The sequence below is a fragment of the Pleurodeles waltl genome, chromosome 3_1 (genome assembly GCF_031143425.1).
Source record: "Pleurodeles waltl isolate 20211129_DDA chromosome 3_1, aPleWal1.hap1.20221129, whole genome shotgun sequence".
NCBI classification, from domain to species: Eukaryota; Metazoa; Chordata; class Amphibia; order Caudata; family Salamandridae; genus Pleurodeles; species Pleurodeles waltl.
The window spans coordinates 1,548,667,188-1,548,690,794 of record NC_090440.1 but is presented as its reverse complement, the minus strand read 5'-3'; the positions used below and the strand labels follow the sequence as shown (position 1 = coordinate 1,548,690,794).

General features: G+C 44.4%; 1 protein-coding gene across 2 annotated transcripts in view; it reads left to right on the top strand.

Annotated features, from left to right (window-relative positions):
• The window catches only part of TANC1 (tetratricopeptide repeat, ankyrin repeat and coiled-coil containing 1), a 736,024-nt gene that overhangs the window by 518,541 nt on the left and 193,876 nt on the right, over positions 1-23,607 (top strand). For both annotated transcript variants that reach the window (XM_069225129.1, XM_069225130.1), the window contains one exon: positions 882-960. In XM_069225129.1, the coding sequence (XP_069081230.1) occupies positions 882-960 (79 nt within the window). The remainder of the gene's footprint in view (positions 1-881; positions 961-23,607) is intronic.

Genomic DNA, 23,607 nt, shown 5'->3' with positions numbered 1-23,607 from the left:
TTTGTAATGTCACCCTTGCTTATTCATTTAAAGTGGCGATCGCGAAGCTGTTGGTAGCTGAAACCATGCGTTGCTCAAAATTGTTCACTTTATTTAGAAGGCTCTGCAGATTGTTAGGGTCGAGCTTGCGTCGCATGTGCTAGCGCATGCGTTTCGCTTGCAAGACGCTTTAGGAATTAGAAAAGGGCTCGGAGCCCCGTCCTTGTCACGTCAGTGTCTTTCATTGGTTCCTGGGCTTGCCTGTTAAAATTGGCTTACTTTCGTTAGTGGAAGGCATGCATACGTCATGGCTTTTCCGGTGGTTAGCCCTCCTAGAGCGCACGGACATAGTACTGAAAACAAGCGAGGGTCGCTGTTTTCCATCCGGTTTGTGGACTACTTTTGCTCTTTTGTTTCGCAGCGCGATCTCGCTTGGCAGAAGTCGAGCGCTTTGCATGACATCAACCCTGTCACAGAGTTAATTGCATTTTTACCGGTTACGTAGATAATTGCACTTTTGCTCATAGGTCTCATTACGAGTGAATGATAGCAGCGCTATTGCGCTCTTTTTTCCCCATTCAGTGAGGCAAGAAAAATCCGGTTGGGAGTTTACAACTGCTAATAGCTGTAACTCAGAGAAATGCGGGACCCTAGTGCATTGCAAATGCTTGTTTTTTCTGTCATCAGTGATGCATGTGAAGCGACCCTTCTACAAGACTGACTTTCTTTGCCAATGTATTTACTTGTGATTGCCTTTCCCGTTATGATAAACACATCTTTTCTTGCAAAAATATATTTTTTTTTATTCCCGATTCAGTCACTGCACTTAATGTCATATCAAAGAAATATTGTACTGTATTTTACATCGCAAGGTATAATAATGTATTTTGGCATTCTAACAGGTTGTTCGTATGCTACTGGGTTTGGAAACGGAACTTGCAGTGGACATTAATGGTGCCGATACCTTGTGGGGAGAAACAGGTGTGATAACGTACTTAAAATAGTATGTTTTTTATGTGTAGCAACTTTAATTTGTTCTTTGGTGTCTTCATACAGTAGTATTCTTCACCACTGTTAAAATATTATCAAGGCTTAAAACTATTGTTGGACTAGTAATATGTGCATGGTTTTGCTTGCCAGGACTATAGCATTTAATTTCTGTATCTTGTGTGTAATATCGCTCACTATCTTCCCAGTGTGTTACGTGAACATACGTGAACATGAAAAAAGTTAGCTTAAAATGTAGCAGTGTTTCAACATAAGTGTAGAATATTTAGAGAACGTATGCCCTGCTTCTTTTTTATTTATTTTTTAAACAACTGTCCTTATTAGGTTTTCATGTACCATAGAAAAGTAACCCCTCACTCGAAGAACGTCAGTACAAACGTGTCAAAATTTGAAAATGTGTGGTAATATAATCAGAAAACGGGAACACAAGCAACAGCAAAGCCAACAGCTCTTGCCTTTGGGACCTATTGGCTTTGCTAATGGTTTTAGCAATGTTGATTTATATATACATAGAATATTTTACAGAAGTAAGGACATTGAATTTGTTAACATTTCTAAACTCTGCTTCAGTGCATTTTTGTACTGGAATTGACTTTACTACATTATGGCAAAACCGATAGGTCTCAGTTCTGAATGGCAGAGTTATTGGGTTTCCCAATGCTTGCACGGTACATGTGAAGATGAGCTACATTTAGGTGTATGATTGTGGGCAGGTGTTCATAATGAGACGCGATTGCGAGCTCTGGAGCTGAGGGTGAAATCAATATGAGTCAGTGGCCCTTAACAGTGTTCAGATTACATGCCCATCCATTCATTGACTTCTCTCCAGTGCACACATAGGGGCTTATTATGACTTCAGTGGATAGAAAAGCATGTCTGCCAAACTCCCGACAGGTAGGTTGCCGCCAGTGTGGCATCCTCCCTGCTGGGCCCATTATGAGTTTCCTGCTGGGTCAGTGGGTGGAAACTCCGTTTCTGCCCACTGGCCTAGCGGGAAATGGCCTATAGTATTGTCTCTGACTCGTAATAGAGCCAGCGGCAATGCTGTAGTGCGTAGGGTGCACCAGCACCCATCACAATGTTCACTTTCTGAAAAAGCAGACAGTTAACATTGCAACTGGGCTGTCCAGGGGGGCCTCCGCACTGCGCATGCCAAGTACATGGGCAATGGAGGGGCCCCCTGCACCCAGTCTCTGCCAGGCCTTTTCATAGCGGTGCTACCGCCATGAAACTTATGGCAGAGAAGGGGGTCGTAATCTCCAGGGCAGCGCTGCTTGCAGTGCTGCCCTGGCGGATTAGGACCACCAGCACCACCAGACCGGCGTAAAGTCATAATCTGGCAGTGCTGGCGGTCTGACAGTGGCGTTACCGAAACGGTTGTAATATGGTGCTCAGACTTCTGCATTGGCAGCTGTCCGACAGCCACCGCAATCCAGGCGGTCACTAGACTGCCAGGGTAGTAATGAGGCTTATAGTGATGGTCACATATGTATCATTTCTGATTGCCAGCTCTAGATATTTACAACAAAATCATTGTTACTCAATTATGTCAAACTACTATCAATCACTTACAAAGCCAGTAGGTCTGGCTTGATTAGGCATATGTTTTTCCGTTGTGTGATATGGATGCAACAGCAGAAAACTCACAAAGAGGCACCTAAATTCTGGTCAGGCAACATGACGTACAAAGTATAAGATTGTAGTGCACATGTCTTAAGTCACATCCTTACTTGCTTATGCTGCACCCATTTTAGAAAGACCCCCTCCAAACCCACCGTTTTCATCCTACTTAAAGCTCTGTGGCCCACAACAGGAGTTTGCCTACTGACACTAAAACCTGTCTCATACTCAAGAACTAAAAATTGTAAAAACGTAGAGCCTTTGAAGTGAAATCTGAAAATTGTGGAGCGAATAGAAGATGCAACCGCTTTGCTCCACTGCGACACTCACTCTAGAGCGTTTCTGGGAGGGCAGGAGCACAGCAGATATAGGCCCTCATTACAACTTTGGCGGGCGGCGGAGGCCGCCCGCCAAAGTTGCGCGTCGTGAATACCGCACCGCGGTCGGAAGACCGCGGCGGGTATTCAGAGTTTTCCCCGGCGGCCGCCCGCCAGCCCAGGGGAAAACGACCTTCCCACCATGAAGCCGGCTCGTAATCGAGCCGGCGGAGTGGGAAGGTGCGACGGGTGCTACTGCACCTGTCGCGTATTTCACGGTCTGCTATGCAGACAGTGAAATACATTTTGGGGCCCTCTTACGGGGGCCCCTGCAGAGCCCATGCCGTTGGCATGGGCACTGCAGGGGCCCCCAGGGGCCCCGCAACTCCCCCTCCCACCATCCGGTTCCCGGCGGGAGAACCGCCAGGAACTGGATGGCGGGAGGGGGAGTCGGAATCCCCAAGCCGGCGCAGCAAGCTGCGCCGGCTTGGAGGATTCCTTGGGGGCAGCGGGAAACCGGCAGGAGACCGCCGGTTTCCCTTCTCTGACCGCGGCTAAGCCGCCGCGGTCAGAATGCCCTGCGGGGCACCGCCGGCCTGTCGGCGGTGCTCCCGCGTGCCGCGGCCCTGGCGGTTCTATACCGCCAGGGTCGTAATGAGGGCCATAATGTGTCTGGGGTTGGGGAGTCATGCACTGCAGTGAAAGAAAATCAATTGCCTGACCTCCACTGTGACACCTCAGGTTGTGATTGTGGATAGAACACTTACTGCCACCATGCCCCTTTAGAAGTGGAGCTGCAGTATTTGCTGGCCAGTGAAGTTGATCAAAAATTGTGCAGGCTATTTATTCCCCAGCAAAGCAGATCCAGATATCCTCAGCTGCTCAGGGAGTGAAGTGTAAATGGAGAAACACAGGTGAGAGACAGCAGGATGGAGCGAGATGTGGAGGAGGCGTCGCAGTCAGATGGTGGGAAGCCACATTGGGGGAGTGGCGATAGGGGAGGAAGAAAACTCAGGGAGAGTGAGCAATGTTCAGCACTGGGAAGGAAAAGGAAACGGGCAAGAGAACAGCGGGAGCGGTTGGGGGAGAAGTATAAGAGCAAAAGAAAGAGCACAACACTGAATGTGTGGGGGCAGAAACACACTAGGCAAACATAAGAAGAGGAAGGAAAGCCCACACACACTAACGAGTAAGAAGTAAGCAAATGAGAGGGACAGTGAAGATAAGCAGCGGTAAGCAATTGATGGACTCTAAACCCACTGTAAGCTAACAGTACGTTTTGCAACAGACAGCGCATGTGGTTTCTAGTAGATGTGGCCCAAAACACATGAGGCAGGGTACTTGAAACTCAGTAGACACCAGGATTAAATAATTACTCCAAAGAGTAGAACAATCTTTTTTCTTTGATTTGAAGAAACAAATATAGTACAACGCACTTCAGTAGGAAATATAACTGCTAATATTTCAGACCAGAGTCCTGTTAACACAATTTCCTGAGGTTTCGAGATGTGGGAGAAAAAGTAACAATTAGGATCGTTTATCCGGCAGTTGTTTTGTTAACCAGAAAAAAAAAATCAATATGAAAATAAATGGAGAAATGCCTGCGTTTCTGGGTTATAATTAAAACACGAAATTTAAGGTTTACAGATGGAATGGAAATGCAAACGCTAGTGCGTCAACTTTAAAAAATGCATGTGGTAACACACTTAAAATGCCACGGTGAAAGGGAGGGAGGAACACAGATAGCCCTCTACTAGCAACTCTAGACACCATAATTTTATTTGGCCGTCAGAAGCTGACATGGAGTAGGGTTACACAATTTGGGATGCAAAACAAGAGGCTTATATTTGTAACGCATTCTCCTACCAGGGCTGAGCTGGGAACAAAAAGCAGCCCTGCTCTCTTCTTCCCCTCCCTCCTCTTTCATTCCTCTCCCCTCTTACTCTCTCTTTCCGGTCTCTTACATGCAATAATTACATGGGTGCACCGGAGAAAGTGACGAAAACACCAGTAACAACCCCCTGCCTTCAAAAACCGGCCACCAGGAAGATGCCAAATGGAATAAACGGGCAGTCCGGCCCTGTCTCCTATTCCGTAAAAATTGTGGCGCATACTGCAACTGTAGTGCTGGGTCATTCGTTTTTGGTTACTTTTTCTATGGTATGACTGCTGCCTGGTCCTTTTCTTTTTAAAAACATTTAAAGAGCTTTTATTGTTCAAAGAGACTGGATTCCAAGGAACACATTCCAAGGGTTTGCAGGGTGCTACAGAGAAAACAAAATAAATAGAAGGTAATATTTTCTGGTCCACAAATCCCCTGTAATAGATTGCAGGCAGTAGTTAGTCAATTGTCTTTCCCTTCTGTCGCACCACTGTCGCCCTGTTTGAGGCTTGCTCACCAAGAGAGGGTCAAGCCTGGGCAAGGATTTTGCCATTCAATGACATCAGTCCTTTTACTGCTGTCCCCTTACCACCTAATCACAGTTCTGCTTGCTTTGTTGGTTCATCCGAAAAGCCCCCTACTGCGTCAGATTACCACTATTTATGATTGGTGAATTAAATACATGATTGTAAATTGATTTATTTATTTGCCCCTAATAACCTGACATTCATGTAGTAGCCCAGAGTTTCTTTATATATTGACCTCCGCTAGGAAATTCACAGGGAGCAACTACACCTACGCACTCTGTGCTTGGTTGTTGCAATCAATAATGATCTCGCCTTTGGTACATATTGGCTTTGCTGTTACCTTTTGGCGATTCTGCACAGCATCAGCAGGCTGCTGTGCAACATTTCCAAAAGTGAACATAAAAAAGGGCACAATGGCTCAGCTGTAATGCAGAATTTTGTGGGTGTATACATGCATGGGTACGTGTCCGTGCGCCCACAAAACAATGCAAGTGTCATTTTTTATTTACCAATCTAAGATGCATCAATACATTAAAAAAATGTAAACATAGCATCGTTTGCTGCCTAGATCACCCACCCTACCGTCAAAAGAAAAAAGAAAAAACTGTGTCCGTTAGCAGCAATGGGGGACTAGATGGGAAGCAGTGGAGGGTGGGCAGAAGAGGGGGAAAATCAAAACAGGAGGTAGGGGTAAAAGCACATTAGTGAGAGCTTCAAATACTGGGCTTGTGGCTGGCAATTATTTGGCTGAGGAAGGAGAGAGCTGAAAAACACATGCTTTCTCATGAAGGGCTGAAGAAGGAAGAAAAAAAGTAGAATCCTGACAGTGAGCAGTGAAAAGACAGAGGACACCCAGTCAGAGAGATGCTAAAGAGGCTGTGGTCCAGACAAACACAAGATGGACAAGCTGGGACAAGCAAGTCACAGAATGAAAAGAATCACAAGAGACTGACTATAAAGCCAGCTATTAGTAAGCCTCTGTACGTTCTTGGTAAGCACATAATAATTTTTTTGTAACCAGACAACTTGTGCTGTCTCAGATTTGACTGAAAAATGTCTGCATTGAAAGTGAAAGATGAACATTGTGAAGCCTGGTCAAGGCATTTAGCAGCTTATAGCAATCAACCTTCATGTCATGCCCATAGCTGTGCCTGTTGTGGGCCACGCACAACTTTAGAATACTCCTATGTTGCTCAGACTCTGTTGACAGACGTCCTTGTGAAGGCTTAGGCAACGTCTAGGACAAGATGGGATTTTCTTCTGATCCCTCTACCTTAGCAGTTGCATGAAGAGACCAACTTTATCATACTTCACAAAATCCTTAATCCTGCCTGATGCATATTTTTATTGGTGGACATTTTCAGTTGCCTCAACAGCACTTTGACGTGAAAGAGAATTTGCGTAACATAAGTAGCCTAATAGGCATACATAAATCATCACTTGATGACATGTTTTTGGGAGACATTTAAAACCCAGTGCTTAGCATCGCCACAAGCTAAGGAGGGCTCTTGGGACTGGTGATTGTTGGTTGTAGGTATACAAGACTTAGGCCCTCATTACAACCCTGGCGGTTGGTGTTAAAGTGGTGTTAATACCGCCAACAGGCCGACGGTAAAAAAAAAAAAAGGGATTTGGACCCTGGCTGTAGCCACCATCCAACACCGCCACTTTAACACACCGTCTGCCAGGGTGGTAACGGCCGCTGGGCTGGAGACTTCGGTCTCCAGCCTGGCGGCTGCCACAATCTCACCCTCGCGATTACGACCCGGCCTACCGCCATGGTTTTCGTGCCAAACTTACCGCCACGAAAACCATGTTCCTTCCCTGGCACTGATAGGGATCTCCCCCGCCCCCTCCCCTCCCTAGAGCCCTCCCGCACCATCCCCCTCCTGCCCCCGCACATATGCACCACCACACGCGCACCCATATACAAACATGCACACACTCATACCCACCACCACCCACACATACATACCCACACACAGCAACGCACACCAACATACCTTCTCACACACATGCAACACTCACAATCACTCATTCACGCATGCATCCAAAGCGACTCTCACCCGCATGCACGCATACCAAAGCACACACACACACACACACACACACACACACACATCCCACATACACACAACAACCTCCACCCCCCTCTCCGGTCAGAGAACCCGACTTACCTGCTTGCAGGGAGTCCTCTGGCTGGAGACAGTCCGCAGCGCTACTGTTAGCAGCAGCGTCCACCAACAAAACACCACCAGGCCGTATCATTGGTCATGAAACGGTCTGCGGTGTTTTTCCTGGCGTGGTGGTGCTGCTGTCAGCAGCGCTGCCTTACCGCCGTCTGCCGCCATGACTGTCAGCAGTGTTCCGCCAGCATTCTGGTGGTATACTGTTGGTGGTCATGATACACGTAGACGGCTGGTAGCCATGGCAGTGGTATTTTGGCAGCCGTTGCCATGGCGGTAGTTACTGCCAATGTTGTAATGATGGCCTTAGTCCTGTCAGCTAGGTGATCATTGATCCCTGGCCCTGTTGTTGTGTATGCCCAGGCTGTGTATGTCCTGATGTCGTTTGAAAGCCAGACAATGTTTGTTCAATAAAATGTAATTGTTGGTGGTGTTGGCTCAATACAATCTAAGCTTTAACGAGAAACATATTGAACCAAAAGTGTCCGCAAAACTCCGTGTGCAGAAAAGGCTATTGTTTTCCAAGAGAGCATCATGGAATCTCAGGAAGGTCGGGTCTTTGTGGGTCACCCCCCAAAGAATCAATCCCACTAAGAACTTAATGTGCCCATAAAAGAACAAACTGAGAGCCCTCACCACAACAGATGAAGGCCTTGTGTCTTTGGACATGGGCCACACATGCTCCCACCAAGAACATATGTTTCAGCCTCAAACACTGTGGTCCATATTTATTCTTCTTTAGCGCCGCATTTGTGTCGTTTTTTTGACGCAAACTTACAAAATACAACTGTATTTTGTACGTTTGCGCTGCTCTTGCATCAAAAAATTGCGCAAATGCGGCGCTAAAAAGGTATAAATATGGGCCTACGATTGACAAAAACCACGACCCATACCTTTTCCCCTCAGGCGATGTCAATATTTGATTAGATTCCACTTTCAACTCGCCTGTTTCCGATAATTTTCCTCCATCCTGACACCACCGGCCGCTTTGTGTGTTTGTCATATTTCCACTGCATAATAGCCTTGACTCAACGACCATGTACCCCTAACAGAGATTAGTTTTCCTACTGATTTCCATTAACACATCCACATTTTATTTAAAATTTTTGTGGAACAATAGAGTTTGGGGATAATTACAATTTCCTTTTATTCTGAGCCATTTTGAACTGGGCACCCCACCTCCTGCTTTTGATTGTGTTATAGCCTATTTTTTATCACATCGAGTTTTTGTTAATACAATATTTTTTTTAATTAATTTTATAATCTGAAAACTACATTTTCCTTCTCTTGAACTACTGGGAATTGTTACTTGTTTCTTGTATCCACTGTTACCTCCTGCATGAATAAGCCTTGAGCTCAGCAAGTCCGCTCATCAAAGGTGTGTGATTCCTTTCTGCCCATGAACATCTGATTTTAGGTACTTAAATGTTTAGGTAGGGTGTGTTATATTGGTTTACTCTGTTCCACCTCACACTGGCAAACACACTAATTGTGAATTAAGTTGTCCAACAGCATAATATTGATTTGACAGGGTCCTACATCTCCCTAGAATCCCAGGGGGTTATCTTTAGTAGTTATCCTTGCAGAGAATTAGCTTGTTCAGTTTAGAACAAAACAAGTGATCAGACATTTGGACTGCAGACTACAAGAGTGTAAACCAGTACTTAGTTCCCCATTGACATTGGGAGGTCTGACATCATCTTGAGTGAAGGCTGCATGCCTTCTTCCATTGTAAGTCCACAACAACTGGCCAGTCCTCCCCATTTTCCTCATAGGAGAACTCAATTTCCATGGTGCATTCAGGCCTTTCCGCATGGAGCACGTATGCTTTATCACTTTTTGGAGCATCCCACACCCTCATATTTGGATTGTTACATGATTATACACCAATCCATGGCCCTCCTCCAAGTATCCACATCGTGGGTAATATTATTTCTGGATTTTTGGGACACTATTAAAACAAAAACTTCTAAGATCTTGTTTTATTTCGGTAGATTTAGCTCCCCCATTTACTCCCAGTATAGCTGTTTTTGGTGTCGTTGGCGTCTGAGTGCCTGCTTGAATAGATAGATCTATGAGGACCGTCATCCAAAATGAAGGATTCACGAGGCATTCCGAGACTCTCTGGAGTCTAGGGCCCTCTCCCCTTTTGTAGTCTATGTCTTGAGTTACCAACCATTGCCATTGAGTGGCGTCTTGTTGTGTGTTAGTATATACACCATTGTTTAAAATGTAGAGCTCAATGAGTCTGAAACTGAATTTACTAGGCACTTTTCTCAGGTGCTGTTATGCAGTTTATACCTTTGTACATACAGATAAATGGAGAAGGCCAGTGGTGCCAGTGAGACACTATTTTGGATGACAAAGTAAGACGTGGACCTGCCGTTCAGGATAAAGTATGGGAGCACAGTTAAAAAGACTTTTGTTTTTTAAATACATTCCAGGTTTCAGGCGTGAAACTCGAAAAATATGGCAGTTCATATTGCCATCTGGTCTACTTTCGTATGCAGATGCCTTGCGTGTATTTATTTCCCAGTTTAGAATGGTGAGAAAATCAGGTCACGCATTCTCCGTGCAGTGATTTCAGCTCATGCGCCCCTCACTTATACATTGACAGAAGTTAAAAAGAGCAAGTCAAATGATGTGACTGGGCAAACATTTACCTTTTTGAGTATGCCAACAAACACTGCCTAACAATGGTTTTACCTGTTATTAATATTGTGGCAAGTTTAAGAACTGAATTTGTCACCGGAACATTTTATTTGCTGTCACGTCGCCTCTGAAAATTCATTCAAGTAAAAATTAGAACATGGACATGGGAAACCAGCCTTGCCTGTCTGATGAATGGTGACCTTTGCGTGATAGCATTCCACTGTCAAGTTTTAACAGATATGCTAGGCACGCTAACACTCTGGACGTTTCTGATTCTCAGAGAAACCTCATAACAGCAGACAAATGTCTTTAACTGCGATGAGACATTATAGTTTCCCCATAACGTCACTTAAAAGAGGGTAACATTTTTGTGCAACCAAATCGTATCTTATATATATCTTATCTTATCTTATCGTATCTTATATATATATATATATATATATATATATATATATATATATATATATATATTTTTTTTTTTTTTTTTTTTTTGTTTAATACATTTGTTTTGACAATGCTGGCTAGCACGATGAATTCGACCCCAGCCGCTATGAACGTGTTTCTTAATTGCCTCTCGTTTTAGAAGGCCCCACTCCATTTCTGTTTTAACAGAGCACATCAGCTTCGGATCAGAGGCCCTGGTTCGTACAGAATTGCCGGAATTCCTGGAACATTGCTCTGCCTGATAATGTTTGTTCAAGCACATTGCGGGCTATCCCTCAGCTCTGCCAGCTTCCGAATATGGTATGCTCGAATATAGGGTGCGGCGTCCTAATCTGCGGTGGCAAAACATGCCCAAACAGCTATTACCGAAAGCAGTTTTTTAAAATCTTGAGTTTCACTGAAATGATGTTCTGCTGCTCAGCCTGATTAACACGTGCCAAACGTTTGATTTTGATTAAAAGATGCGTTCTGGGCCAAAGATCTGACCGCAAATTGCTCACCATACAATATTGCCCAGGCTGATACACCTCATGCGCATCATGTGCTTTATCTGCATGCCGGTAAGTGGCATGACTGCTCCACATTGATGCCTTAATAGAGACTTTTAGCCACACATTCCTCACCTTTTGAATATTCCCCAGGCATCAGACTGGATCTGGAAACTTTTCAGCAGTACTTCAGCGTGCCAAAAAGTGGCGCCTTGTGGCTCCGCACTGATGCTGTTCCCCTCCGGAACTGACATGTAGGCACTACTCCCGTGTGCTAACATTGGTTCTTTACTTTCTGTACTTCCAGAAACATATGTGGAGCTTCAAGGGAAGTGTCACCTGCCAAAACAAAAGGTTTTAAACCATCGAAGGACTTTCACAACCAACTGTGTGTGACAGATACCCATCAGGTTTACCTGTAGTGGCTGGGGTCAAGTCACAAATCCTAGGCCTGCAGTCATTAGGTGTTGATGAAGAACAGGTGTCAGAGCACTCATGATATTCCTAATTAGGAGTTATTGATGTATCCAGTCTTCTTAGTCAATCAATCACCGACTCATGTTCATCTCAGAGTCCAGATTTTATTCTCAATGTATGGAACTCTCCATAAGTATAGTACAGTACAGCCAACACGTGTTTCATCCCATGAGAAGTTAATCTCTTAAGGACTTCATCAGGGCTGCAAATAGACAAAATAATAGCGTCTACATATGTGGTAACGAGCGTTGGTCAAAACAGAGACCATATCAGCACCCAAAGTGACAATAGTGCAATGTAACAGGGCAAGATATAATGTGACTTTTGTGATATTCGTAAAAAATTATTAGTGGTTAAGATAAAACAGTATAGACCGACAATTTTTATATTCCCGTTCAAAAGAGGGTGAAATGTACGAATCAGTCATCTGTTATTAAAGCTTTAGTTAACTATTGATTATACATGTCATGTACCATATAGGTTTATATAATAAGAATGTGCACGTCACCAAAAGAAGACAAAATGGAGTGAGACGCCCTATGAGCAAGGCAGAAAAAAGATCCAGGTTTTATGTAGAGATTATAAAACAAAACCCAGAATATATAGAAAACTAAACTAGAGATTATACAAGCAGAAGTAAATAAAATAAATAAATCAAGGAAAACCTAGACTAATCTGTCGTTATCCCATTAAGGCATCTCATCTGTGACATACCTTAATAAAATTAGTTAGTTTAGTAGCGAAATATCCAACAAGGCCATTGAGCAACCTGTCGAGATCCCAAAAAGAAAAAGGGGGGGAGAACAATCAGGCTTATATAAGGTCCATATCAGGTATAGAGTATAAAATCCAAGCAATTAAGTAAGACAACTCACAAATATACATACACCGACCTTAAGTTCTATGTTGCATCCAAAATAAAGTTGCACCGAGGTAAATTCCATATCAATCTACAAAAAAGAATTATAGACATGAATCTATCATGCTAAGGTAAGCGTCACCGCGTGGATTCTATGTCAAAAAAGAAAAGAAGAAAAAAACACAAAAAACAAGAAAAAAAACCCGATGCCGAACCTCGAACAAACGGAGCCAATCCAGATGTTACAAACCAATACACCACTCACCTTCTGTGATAGATTATCAAACTTATATATGGGGAACCGAAACGGAGTCAAAATGCATCCCGCTACGTCCCAGTCACAATGTGCCGCATCTCGTCTAAACGCCCGAGAAAGCCGTCCCTTTTTAAAAGGAACTGTATCCGCGGAAATGATTGGAGTGGAAGACGGACTTTAACTAAAAACCATGGGCGCCATATTGTCATATCTAGAACTATCCGTAGAACGTTGATTATACCATATCGGGTACTTAATGTTCTAAAATTTCACCCGTTATCAATCGATATGCCACATGAGAGGAGCAAAAACGGTCTATACTGCAAAGTGAAATGTCCAAATTACGAAATGTCGATTCTTAACAATATGAGTAGCAAGCATACTGCTAATAAGGTAGATATAAAAGAAATACTGGGCAAAGGTTTCTTTAACCTTGTTAACTATTCAGAATAGGGGGAAAGAAAAACGGGGGGCCTTGAAACCCAATCATAATAAATATCCCTCATCTTAATAAGGATAATAATAACTATCTATAGTCATAAAATTAGAATAAGCCAAAATATACAATCAGAAATGGGATGGGAAATAGCAAATGATCGCACTATAACCAAAAAGGAGGATAAGAGTGAAGTACATATTCAAAACATATATACCTATTGATAAGATCTGTAGTAACAACACTTTATCTATGAGAAATCATGATATAAATATGTCGGAGATGGGATAGAAATATCTTATCCTCCTTTTTGGTTATAGTGCGATCATTTGCTATTTCCCATCCCATTTCTGATTGTATATTTTGGCTTATTCTAATTTTATGACTATAGATAGTTATTATTATCCTTATTAAGATGAGGGATATTTATTATGATTGGGTTTCAAGGCCCCCCGTTTTTCTTTCCCCCTATTCTGAATAGTTAACAAGGTTAAAGAAACCTTTGCCCAGTATTTCTTTTATATCTACCTTATTAGCAGTATGCTTGCTACTCATATTGTTAAGAATCGACATTTCGTAATTTGGACATTTCACTTTGCAGTATAGACCGTTTTTGCTCCTCTCATGTGGCATATCGATTGATAACGGGTGAAATTTTAGAACATTAAGTACCCGATATGGTATAATCAACGTTCTACGGATAGTTCTAGATATTACAATATGGCGCCCATGGTTTTTAGTTAAAGTCCGTCTTCCACTCCAATCATTTCCGCGGATACAGTTCCTTTTAAAAAGGGACGGCTTTCTCGGGCGTTTAGACGAGATGCGGCACATTGTGACTGGGACGTAGCGGGATGCATTTTGACTCCGTTTCGGTTCCCCATATATAAGTTTGATAATCTATCACAGAAGGTGAGTGGTGTATTGGTTTGTAACATCTGGATTGGCTCCGTTTGTTCGAGGTTCGGCATCGGGGTTTTTTTCTTGTTTTTTGTGTTTTTTTCTTCTTTTCTTTTTTGACATAGAATCCACGCGGTGACGCTTACCTTAGCATGATAGATTCATGTCTATAATTCTTTTTTGTAGATTGATATGGAATTTACCTCGGTGCAACTTTATTTTGGATGCAACATAGAACTTAAGGTCGGTGTATGTATATTTGTGAGTTGTCTTACTTAATTGCTTGGATTTTATACTCTATACCTGATATGGACCTTATATAAGACTGATTGTTCTCCCCCCCTTTTTCTTTTTGGGATCTCGACAGGTTGCTCAATGGCCTTGTTGGATATTTCGCTACTAAACTAACTAATTTTATTAAGGTATGTCACAGATGAGATGCCTTAATGGGATAACGACAGATTAGTCTAGGTTTTCCTTGATTTATTTATTTTATTTACTTCTGCTTGTATAATCTCTAGTTTAGTTTTCTATATATTCTGGGTTTTGTTTTATAATCTCTACATAAAACCTGGATCTTTTTTCTGCCTTGCTCATAGGGCGTCTCACTCCATTTTGTCTTCTTTTGGTGACGTGCACATTCTTATTATATAAACCTATATGGTACATGACATGTATAATCAATAGTTAACTAAAGCTTTAATAACAGATGACTGATTCGTACATTTCACCCTCTTTTGAACGGGAATATAAAAATTGTCGGTCTATACTGTTTTATCTTAACCACTAATAATTTTTTACGAATATCACAAAAGTCACATTATATCTTGCCCTGTTACATTGCACTATTGTCACTTTGGGTGCTGATATGGTCTCTGTTTTGACCAACGCTCGTTACCACATATGTAGACGCTATTATTTTGTCTATTTGCAGCCCTGATGAAGTCCTTAAGAGATTAACTTCTCATGGGATGAAACACGTGTTGGCTGTACTGTACTATACTTATGGAGAGTTCCATACATTGAGAATAAAATCTGGACTCTGAGATGAACATGAGTCGGTGATTGATTGACTAAGAAGACTGGATACATCAATAACTCCTAATTAGGAATATCATGAGTGCTCTGACACCTGTTCTTTTTCTGTGTGTTTGCCTTGAAACATGGGAGGACTAAGGGAGATCCTCTTGTCATGAGCACCATACCATAAACTTATTGGACTATTACTTGATTGGACTTACTGTGAGCGCCCAAATTCTATGAATATCTTCTCTGTTGGCATTGTTTTATTAGGTGTTGATGAACCCGAAGGGCATAAGGGACCACAAGGCGAAACTCTACATTGCTAAGCACTGCAAGGCTCCTCTTTGGGACTGGTCCAAGTTCAAAGGAGACGATCATGAGGTCGATCATCACCCCACCATCGCCCAATGCCCACATCCCACCTGGCCCAGGTTGATGTCTGAGTCAATCCCGCAACTTGTTCAGCCACATCCCGAGTTTCTGTGGCTGTCTACAACACTGAGGCAGATCAAGAGCCCATGGAGCCATGGTCTGCCTCTTTGGATCCCTTCCGACTCCCTCAGGAGCACCTGCAGGCTACAAGGAGCAAAGAGGCCCTCCATATAGGATACTGCATGCAGGTTTGGCCTCAGTATCAGTTGGATTCTCGAAACTCACTGCCATACCTCCCCCGGCTGCAGTACCGGCAGAGATAGCATGCCTGACAATCTACTGCTTCCCCTGAACAGATGCCATGATCTTGCAGTTTTGCTGCATGAATATGTCGGACTGTGGATTTGGTGGTTGAAGACCTGAAGGCTAACCTCACCCATTGGTACATTCGGAAGTTTGTAAAATAGAGCCTTCTGCCACAGTATCTGGAGCATTTACAGCCTTAATACGCAGACCCTTCCAAGCCAAATATCTCAACATCAGCAGGAGGTACCCTCTCTTGAGGTTCCAAAAAAGAATGTGGGCTCTAGGGGGAAACAAACAACACTTCAAGCATTCTATTGTTTTGTATTCTAAATATAGGTACATGTTTGTGAGACCCTTGGAGTGTGTACTTTGTGTCTGAGAGACCTCTAAGGGGTAAACAGTATCTTAACAGTAAATGAACAGTGTTTGTCCGGTGTTTTTTTAAAAACAAATCATTGCACAGTCGTTGCCCATATTCATCCACCTTGTTCTTGCTATCGCATGTGGTGTGTGTAATTGCCACATGGTTATGAATAGGGGTTATTCTTGGTCAAATACTTTGGTTTCAATGTGCCACCTCTAACGTGTAATACTATGGATTATTACCCTTTCCGAAAGACTGCTTTGGTAGGTAGGTCCTGCAGGTTGTCCGAAAGGGGTACGTCTTACACCTCATTGCCACTCTGCCACAGTTTCCACCATCCCCGGGACAACTGACGAAGGGACCATCTTGCCATCTTACAGTAGGAAGTACAAACTCTTCGCCAAAGGGGCCATTGAGAGAGTGCATGTGTCAGAAATAGGTGGTGCTTGTTATTCCAGCTACTTTCTGGTGTCAAAGAAGGATGGAGACTTTCATCCTATTTTAGACATGCACCCACCTGACTAAGTCGACATGGCACTCCCCTCAGCGCGCCATGCCAACCTCACACTGCCTGCAGCATAGGTAAGTCACCCCTCTAGCAGGCCTTACAGCCCTAAGGCACCTTGCAGGTGAGGGCATATGTGCATGAGCACTATGCCCCTACAGTGTCTAAGCAAAACCTTAGACATTGTAAGTGCAGGGTAGCCATAAGAGTATATGGTCTGAGAGTCTGTCAAACACAAACTCCACAGCACCATAATGGCTACACTGAAAACTGGGAAGTTTGGTACCAGTGTGCACTTTATTGTAAAAATACACCCAGAGGGCATCTTAGAGATGCCCCCTGAAAACATACCCGACTTCCAGTGTGGGCTGACTAGTTTTTGCTAGCCTGCCACACACCAGACATGTTGCTGGCAACATGGGGAGAGTGCCTTTGTCACTCTGTGGCCAGGAACAAAGCCTGTACTGGGTGGAGGTGCTTCTCACCTCCCCCTGCAGGAACTGTAACACCTAGCGGTGAGCCTCAAAGGCTCACCTCCTTTGTTACAGTGCCACAGGGCATCCCAGCTAGTGGAGATGCCTGCCCCTCCGGCCACTGCCCCCACTTTTGGCGGCAAGGCTGGAGGAGATAATGAGAAAAACAAGGAGGAGTCACCCGTCAGTCAGGACAGCCACTAAGGTTTCCTGAGATGAGGTGACTCTTACTTTTAGAAATCCTCCATCTTGTAGGAGGAGGATTCCCCCAATAGGATTAGGGATGTGCCCCCCTCCCCACAGGGAGGAGGCACAAAGAGGGTGTAGCCACCCTCAAGGACAGTAGCCATTGGCTACTGCCCTCCCAGACCTCTACACATCCCTAAATTCAGTATTTAGGGGCTCCCAGAACCGAGGAAGATAGATTCCTGCAACCTAAAGAAGAAGAAGGACTGCTGACCTGAAGCCCTGCAGTGAAGACGGAGACGACAACTGATTTGGCCCCAGCCCCACCGGCCTGTCTCCCTACTTTGAAGAAAGCTGCAACAGCGATGCACCCAACAGGGTCCAGCGACCTCTGAAGCCTCAGAGGACTACCCTGCATCTAAAGGACCAAGAAACTCCCGAGAACAGCGGCCCTGTTCAAGAAACTGCAACTCTTTGCAACAAAGAAGCAACTTTTAAAGACCATATGTTTCCCGCCAGAAGCGTGAGACTTTCCACTATGCACCCGATGCCCCCGGCTCGACCTGCGGAAAACTAATACTACAGGAAGGACCCCCCTGAGCCCCCACAGCGACGCCTGCAGAGGAAATCCAGAGGCTACCCCTGACCGCAACTGCCTGCTTCAAGGAACCCGATGCCTGGAACCAGCACTGCACCCGCAGCCCCCAGGACCTGAAGGAACCGAACTCCAGTGCAGGAACGACCCCCAGGCGACCCTATACCTAGCCCAGGTGGTGGCTACCCCGTGAAGCCCCCCCCCTGTGCCTGCCTGCATCGTTGAAGAGACCCCCGGGTCTCCCCATTGATTCCTATTAGAAACCCGACGCCTGTTTGCACTCTGCACCCGGCCGCCCCTGTGCCACTGATGGTGTACTTTCTGTGCCTGCTTGTGTCCCCCCCCCCCCCCGGTGCCCTACAAAACCCCCCTGGTCTGCCCTCCGAAGACGCGGGTACTTACCTGCTGGCAGACTGGTACCGGGGCACCCCTGTTCTCCATTGAAGCCTATGTGTTTTGGGCACCACTTTGACCTCTGCACCTGACCGGCCCTGAGCTGCTGGTGTGGTAACTTTGGGGTTGCCTTGAACCCCCAACGGTGGGCTACCTTGGACCCAACTTTGAATCCTGTAAGTGTTTTACTTACCTGTGAACTTAACATTTACTTACCTCCCCCAGGAACTGTTGATTTTTGCAGTGTACACTTTTAAAATAGCTTATTGCCATGTTTGTCAAAACTGTACGTGCTATTGTGAATATTCAAAGTTCCTAGAATACCTGAGTGAAATACTTTTCATTTGAAGTATTATTTAAAAATCTTGAACCTGTGGTTTTTAAAATAAACTAAGAAAATATGTTTTTCTATATAAAAACCTATTGGCCTAGAATCAGTCTTTGAGTTTGTGTTCCTCATTTATTGCCTGTGTGTGTGTGTACAACAAATGCTTAACACTACCCTCTGATAAGCCTACTGCTCTACCACACTACCACAAAATAGAGCATTAGAATTATCTCTTTTTGCCACTATCTTACCTCTAAGGGGAACCTTTCTACTCTGTGCACACTATTTATTACTTTGAAATAGTATATACAAAGCCAACTTCCTACACCCGTCCTGTAGACACATTAGCGTTTACCTGCCGTTCATGGTGGGATAGGAGCATTAGCAATTCACTGTGCTCCTTTTGGTCTCACAAGTGCCCTTCTGGTATTCACAGAAGTGACGGCAGTGGTAGCAGCACACCTTTGGTGGTTATAGGTGCTAGTCTTTCCCTACCTTGACGACTGCCTGGGGCAGGCCCACCTTTTACAGCTAGTTGTCAACCCACTTCTAGATTAAGGCAAACCTCCATTCATCTTTGGGGTTCACTGTTAGTGTGCAGAAGTCACACCTAACTCCATCTCAGATGCTACCCTTCATCAAAGCCATTCTGGACACAGTTGGTCTGTGCCTTTCCCCTGGAAAACATAGTCCAGGACATTAAGGCTGTGATCCTGATCTTTCAGCTCCTGATCTCAAAGAGGTAGAGACTGAGGCTGCTGGAACTCACAGCCTTCTGTATCCTGCTGTTATTGCTCCCAGGCTCTGCAGTAGGATCTGAAGTCTCAGTGGGCCCAACATCAAGGAGACCTTTCTGATCTGGCCCAGATTTTGGAGGAGAGTGCAAAAAAGTACAAAAGATCTGCAGTGGTGGTGACCGATGTCACTTCTGGGTTGAGGTGGCCACCTGGTAGAGTTGAAGATCAGAGGCCTCTGGTCTTTGGCACAGTACCAGATCCATATAAACCATTTAGAGCTTAGGGCAACCCACTTGGCATTAAAAGCCTTCCTTTCAGCCATCAAAGTGAGGCTGGTACAACTGCTTTCGGACACCACCGCCATGTGGTACTACAACAAACCTGGTGGGCTGGGGGTCACAGACATTGTGCTAGACGGTCCTCAACCTGTAGAAATGGCTGGACCATCAAAAGATTTTCCTGGTGGTTAACCACCTGGCAGAATCTTTGAATACTAGATGGATGAGCTCCGCGATCAATGCCTAGCAGGTCATGGTGGGAAAGGAGCATTTTCAATTCACTGTTAGTTACACCTGGAGGTGGCACAAGATCTTTTCCGCCAGTGGGGAGAACCTTGGCTCAATCTATTCTCCACCACAGAGAACAAGCAATGTCAACAGGTCTGTGCGTTTGACTTTCCAAGACATCTCTTGCTAGGAGACGCTTCTGCTCATGATGGAATGCGGGTCTCCTGTATGCCCTCCCACAATCCTTTGAGCAGCTTCACAGATGTACTTTGGGACTTCCCACCTTCAAGCTCCAAGTTTCAACCCCATGTCCACTACTTTTTCCCAGACCAACTGGTTCTATGGACGCATGCATCCTTCTTGCTGAAAGTAGTGACGCTGTACCACACTGGTCAGCATATCATCTTGCCAGCATTCCTTGCTCCTCTTCACCATTTCTAAGGAGGAAGAGAGATGCAACTATTCCTAAAAGACCACGGAGTGCTTACATCAGTCTTACCAAAAAACACTAAAAGGATGATAGGCTCTTTTTTTAGGTTCACTGAAGTGAAAAAGACAAAGCCATGCAGGAAAGACCATCTTCTGCTGGATTGTGCTGTGCATTAAGATCAGCTATGCATTGGCTCAAAAAGCAGCCTCTGGAAGGGCTGTGAGCTCATTCCATTCGGGCCAAAGCTGCTACCACTGCGTTGGCATGTGGAGTTCCTGTCCTGGACATCTGCCAGGCAGCTAACTTGACGTCACTTAATGCGTTCACAAAACATTGTCTGGACTGTCAGGTTTGCTGAGAAGAGGTGTTTTGCATGCTCGTTCCTACAGGACCTTCTGCTTTGAGCCCATTCACAGACCCACCTCCAAATAGGTACTGCTCAGGTATCTATTTGAAAGGTGAGGAATCTGCGGTTAGAAATCTCCATCAGAAGAACAAGTAACTATGTCAGTAACACTCTTTGTGGCAGAGGTTCTGTCGAACTGCAGATTTCTCACTCACCCTACCATCTCCCCCATTCTGTGTTTGGACTCTATATCTGTTAATAAGATCCTATGTCTAGAATTCTGCACACTGATCACAACCAATTTTCTGTTGTTGCTCTTCATCTAGGGTCACAGATTGCTTAGTTAGCAAATGACATAAGTGCACAAAGTGGTGCCTACCTAGGCTCTGCAAGCCATTTTTGGACCGAAATGGCATCAGTGTGGAGCTGCACTGCACTACCTACAGGTGCAGAGGTACTGCTGAAAAAGTATTTGGATCCAGTCTGATGCCTGGGGAATGTTTAAAAAAGTGAGGACTCTGCAGTACTCTACCAGAAAGAGCGTCACCTAATAACTTGTTCTACACCTACAAACATCAGTTTGTTAGCTTGTTAATTGGCCCAGCCCTACTCACTCACATGTCTTGCGGGACCAGAGGAGACGCTTTAGATGATCACCTGTGTGTTACGATGGCCATACTTGACTCTTTCCTCTGTAGCTCAGCCCAGGTGCACCATTGTTTGTTTCTCCACAAGCCTATTCCTTCCACATGCATGCCACATAAATATAGATATTCAACGGTAGGCCATTAGCATCTTGCTGCTTTATGGGATTGTGTTTTCACTGACTCTGAGTGAGTTGGCTACATATTGCATTGACTACTTATCTTCTTTACCACATTCCTGCTGTCTCCTCCCTTGCTCTGCAATGTAAGGGGTAACAAGGTAAGACGGTGGATAGGATATCCCAGAGCCCAGTGATTAGAGACTACCTTCAATAAACAACAAAGACTTAATTTTATATAACACACTCCCTCCACTTCAAGTAAACATACACAAGTAGTTGCATGTCGAAATAGTAACATAATACAGAACAGGGTTTGAATTTGTGATTTGCTGTGCGTACTTGGCAACCACCATATTTGGCTTCTCTGGGAGCCATTAGATGCTTAGAAGACTTTTACATGAAAGGCTTGAAAGGGGTTTTCAGAGCAAACTGGTTTCAAATAGCAAACCTCTATGGTTTGGAAGGGGATAAATATGTGTGGATGAATGTGGGCAACTTTGAAGAACGTAAGAGTATCCTTGAAGTACATAGCAGTGAACACATGGCTTTACATGTCTTACCTTATGCACTATTTTTAGCCTTCTTAGTAGTCAGGAATGAAATTATGTAGATCAGGTATAAATACATGCAGCCTGATATTTGACACAGTAATATTTTTGTGTATTTTGAGTATTTATCCAAATAGTGCGTTACTAGTTTTTTTCAACAAATAATATGCCATGGTGAGAGATGAAGCTTCAACGGAAGTGCATTACAAATTTAGAGAAGGTTCATTTTCATTCGTTTTTAATGTTGGAATTTCAAGCCTGAACTACTGCTAATGTTTTTTTACAGTCAGTGCACCCATCCCAAGATTGTGAGATTGCTAGGCGGTTCTGTGGAAGTAAGTGCTCGTGGTTAGGCCTTTCGGAAGAGCTACAATGGTTGATCTCTCTGCTTTTATCTTGATTATATTTCTCAGGACCACCTCAAGAATGCACACATTCTCTGCTTTGCTTGACAAGCCTTTGTATACCCTTCTCCTTGCATCTCTTGCCCTTTTGCTCTGCTATTAAAGAGGAAGGAAAAACAGGAAGATGGATAACATATTCAGGAGCTCAGGAAGAAGTGACCACGAAGCCAGGCACACACTGCCCCTTCTCCAAGATATAATTTTACACAATCCATTCATTTTTAGTAAAAGAAAATCTTGCAGTCTTGAAAGGCATATGGTGCCACATAAAGGTTTTGCCTTTCTAATTACAGTTTTTAGTAGTGACGAGCACAATAATTTAAATGGAATATATTTTGTTGGCTTCTTAAAAAGTTTTCACGGGGTTTGTTCCAGGTTCGAACATACAGTACTTTTTTTGGTGGTTACGTTTTGCAAGACGTGGTGTTTACATACAGTGGGCTTACAGCTCGCCCCTAGTTTACCATTTGTAGCTTAAGCGTCACTGTAATTTCCTTTGTCCCAGTGTGTCACCGAATGCAGGCTTCGGTGCCCATGTGCATTCAGTGCTCCCGTTTTTGGAGCGACTTTGTTCTTTGTGTTCAAGCACTCCATATGAGTGCTTGTGGTTTAACTACCTTATCCCTGTCCATTTAGCTTTTTTTTTCCCCTCCCACTCATCCTCCCTTCCATGTTGTTCATTTTGCCTCCCACCCTGCGCCACTGCACTCTACTCTGTGCCACTTGACTCTTCACCACTGCATTCTATTCCACTGCACTCTACGCCACTGCACTTTAATCACCACCACTCTACGCTGCTGCACGCTGTGGGACTCTGCTATGCACCACTCATGCCACTGCATTTTACACCACTGCACTTAATGCCACTGCACTGTGACTCACTAATTTGCACCACTCTACTCTAGGCCACTGCACTCTATGCCATGCTACTCTGCTTTGCACCACTGCACTCTACTCTGCACCACTCTACTCTATGCCACTACACTACTGCACTCAATGCCCCTATGCTTCAATCGGCTCTGTGGCACTCTACTCTGCACCACCGCATTCTACTCTGTGCCACTGCAGCCTACGGGACTGCACTCTACTCTACACCACTCATCTCTGCTTTTCATCACTCTAGGCCACTTTACTCTGCATTACTCTGCACTATGCCTCTGCACTCTACCCCACTGTACTCTGCACAACTCAACACTATACCACTGCACTCTGCCACTGCACTCTGTGCCACTCTACTGCCGTCTACACCATTCTACTGCACTCTACACCACTCTATACAACATTGCACTCTGTG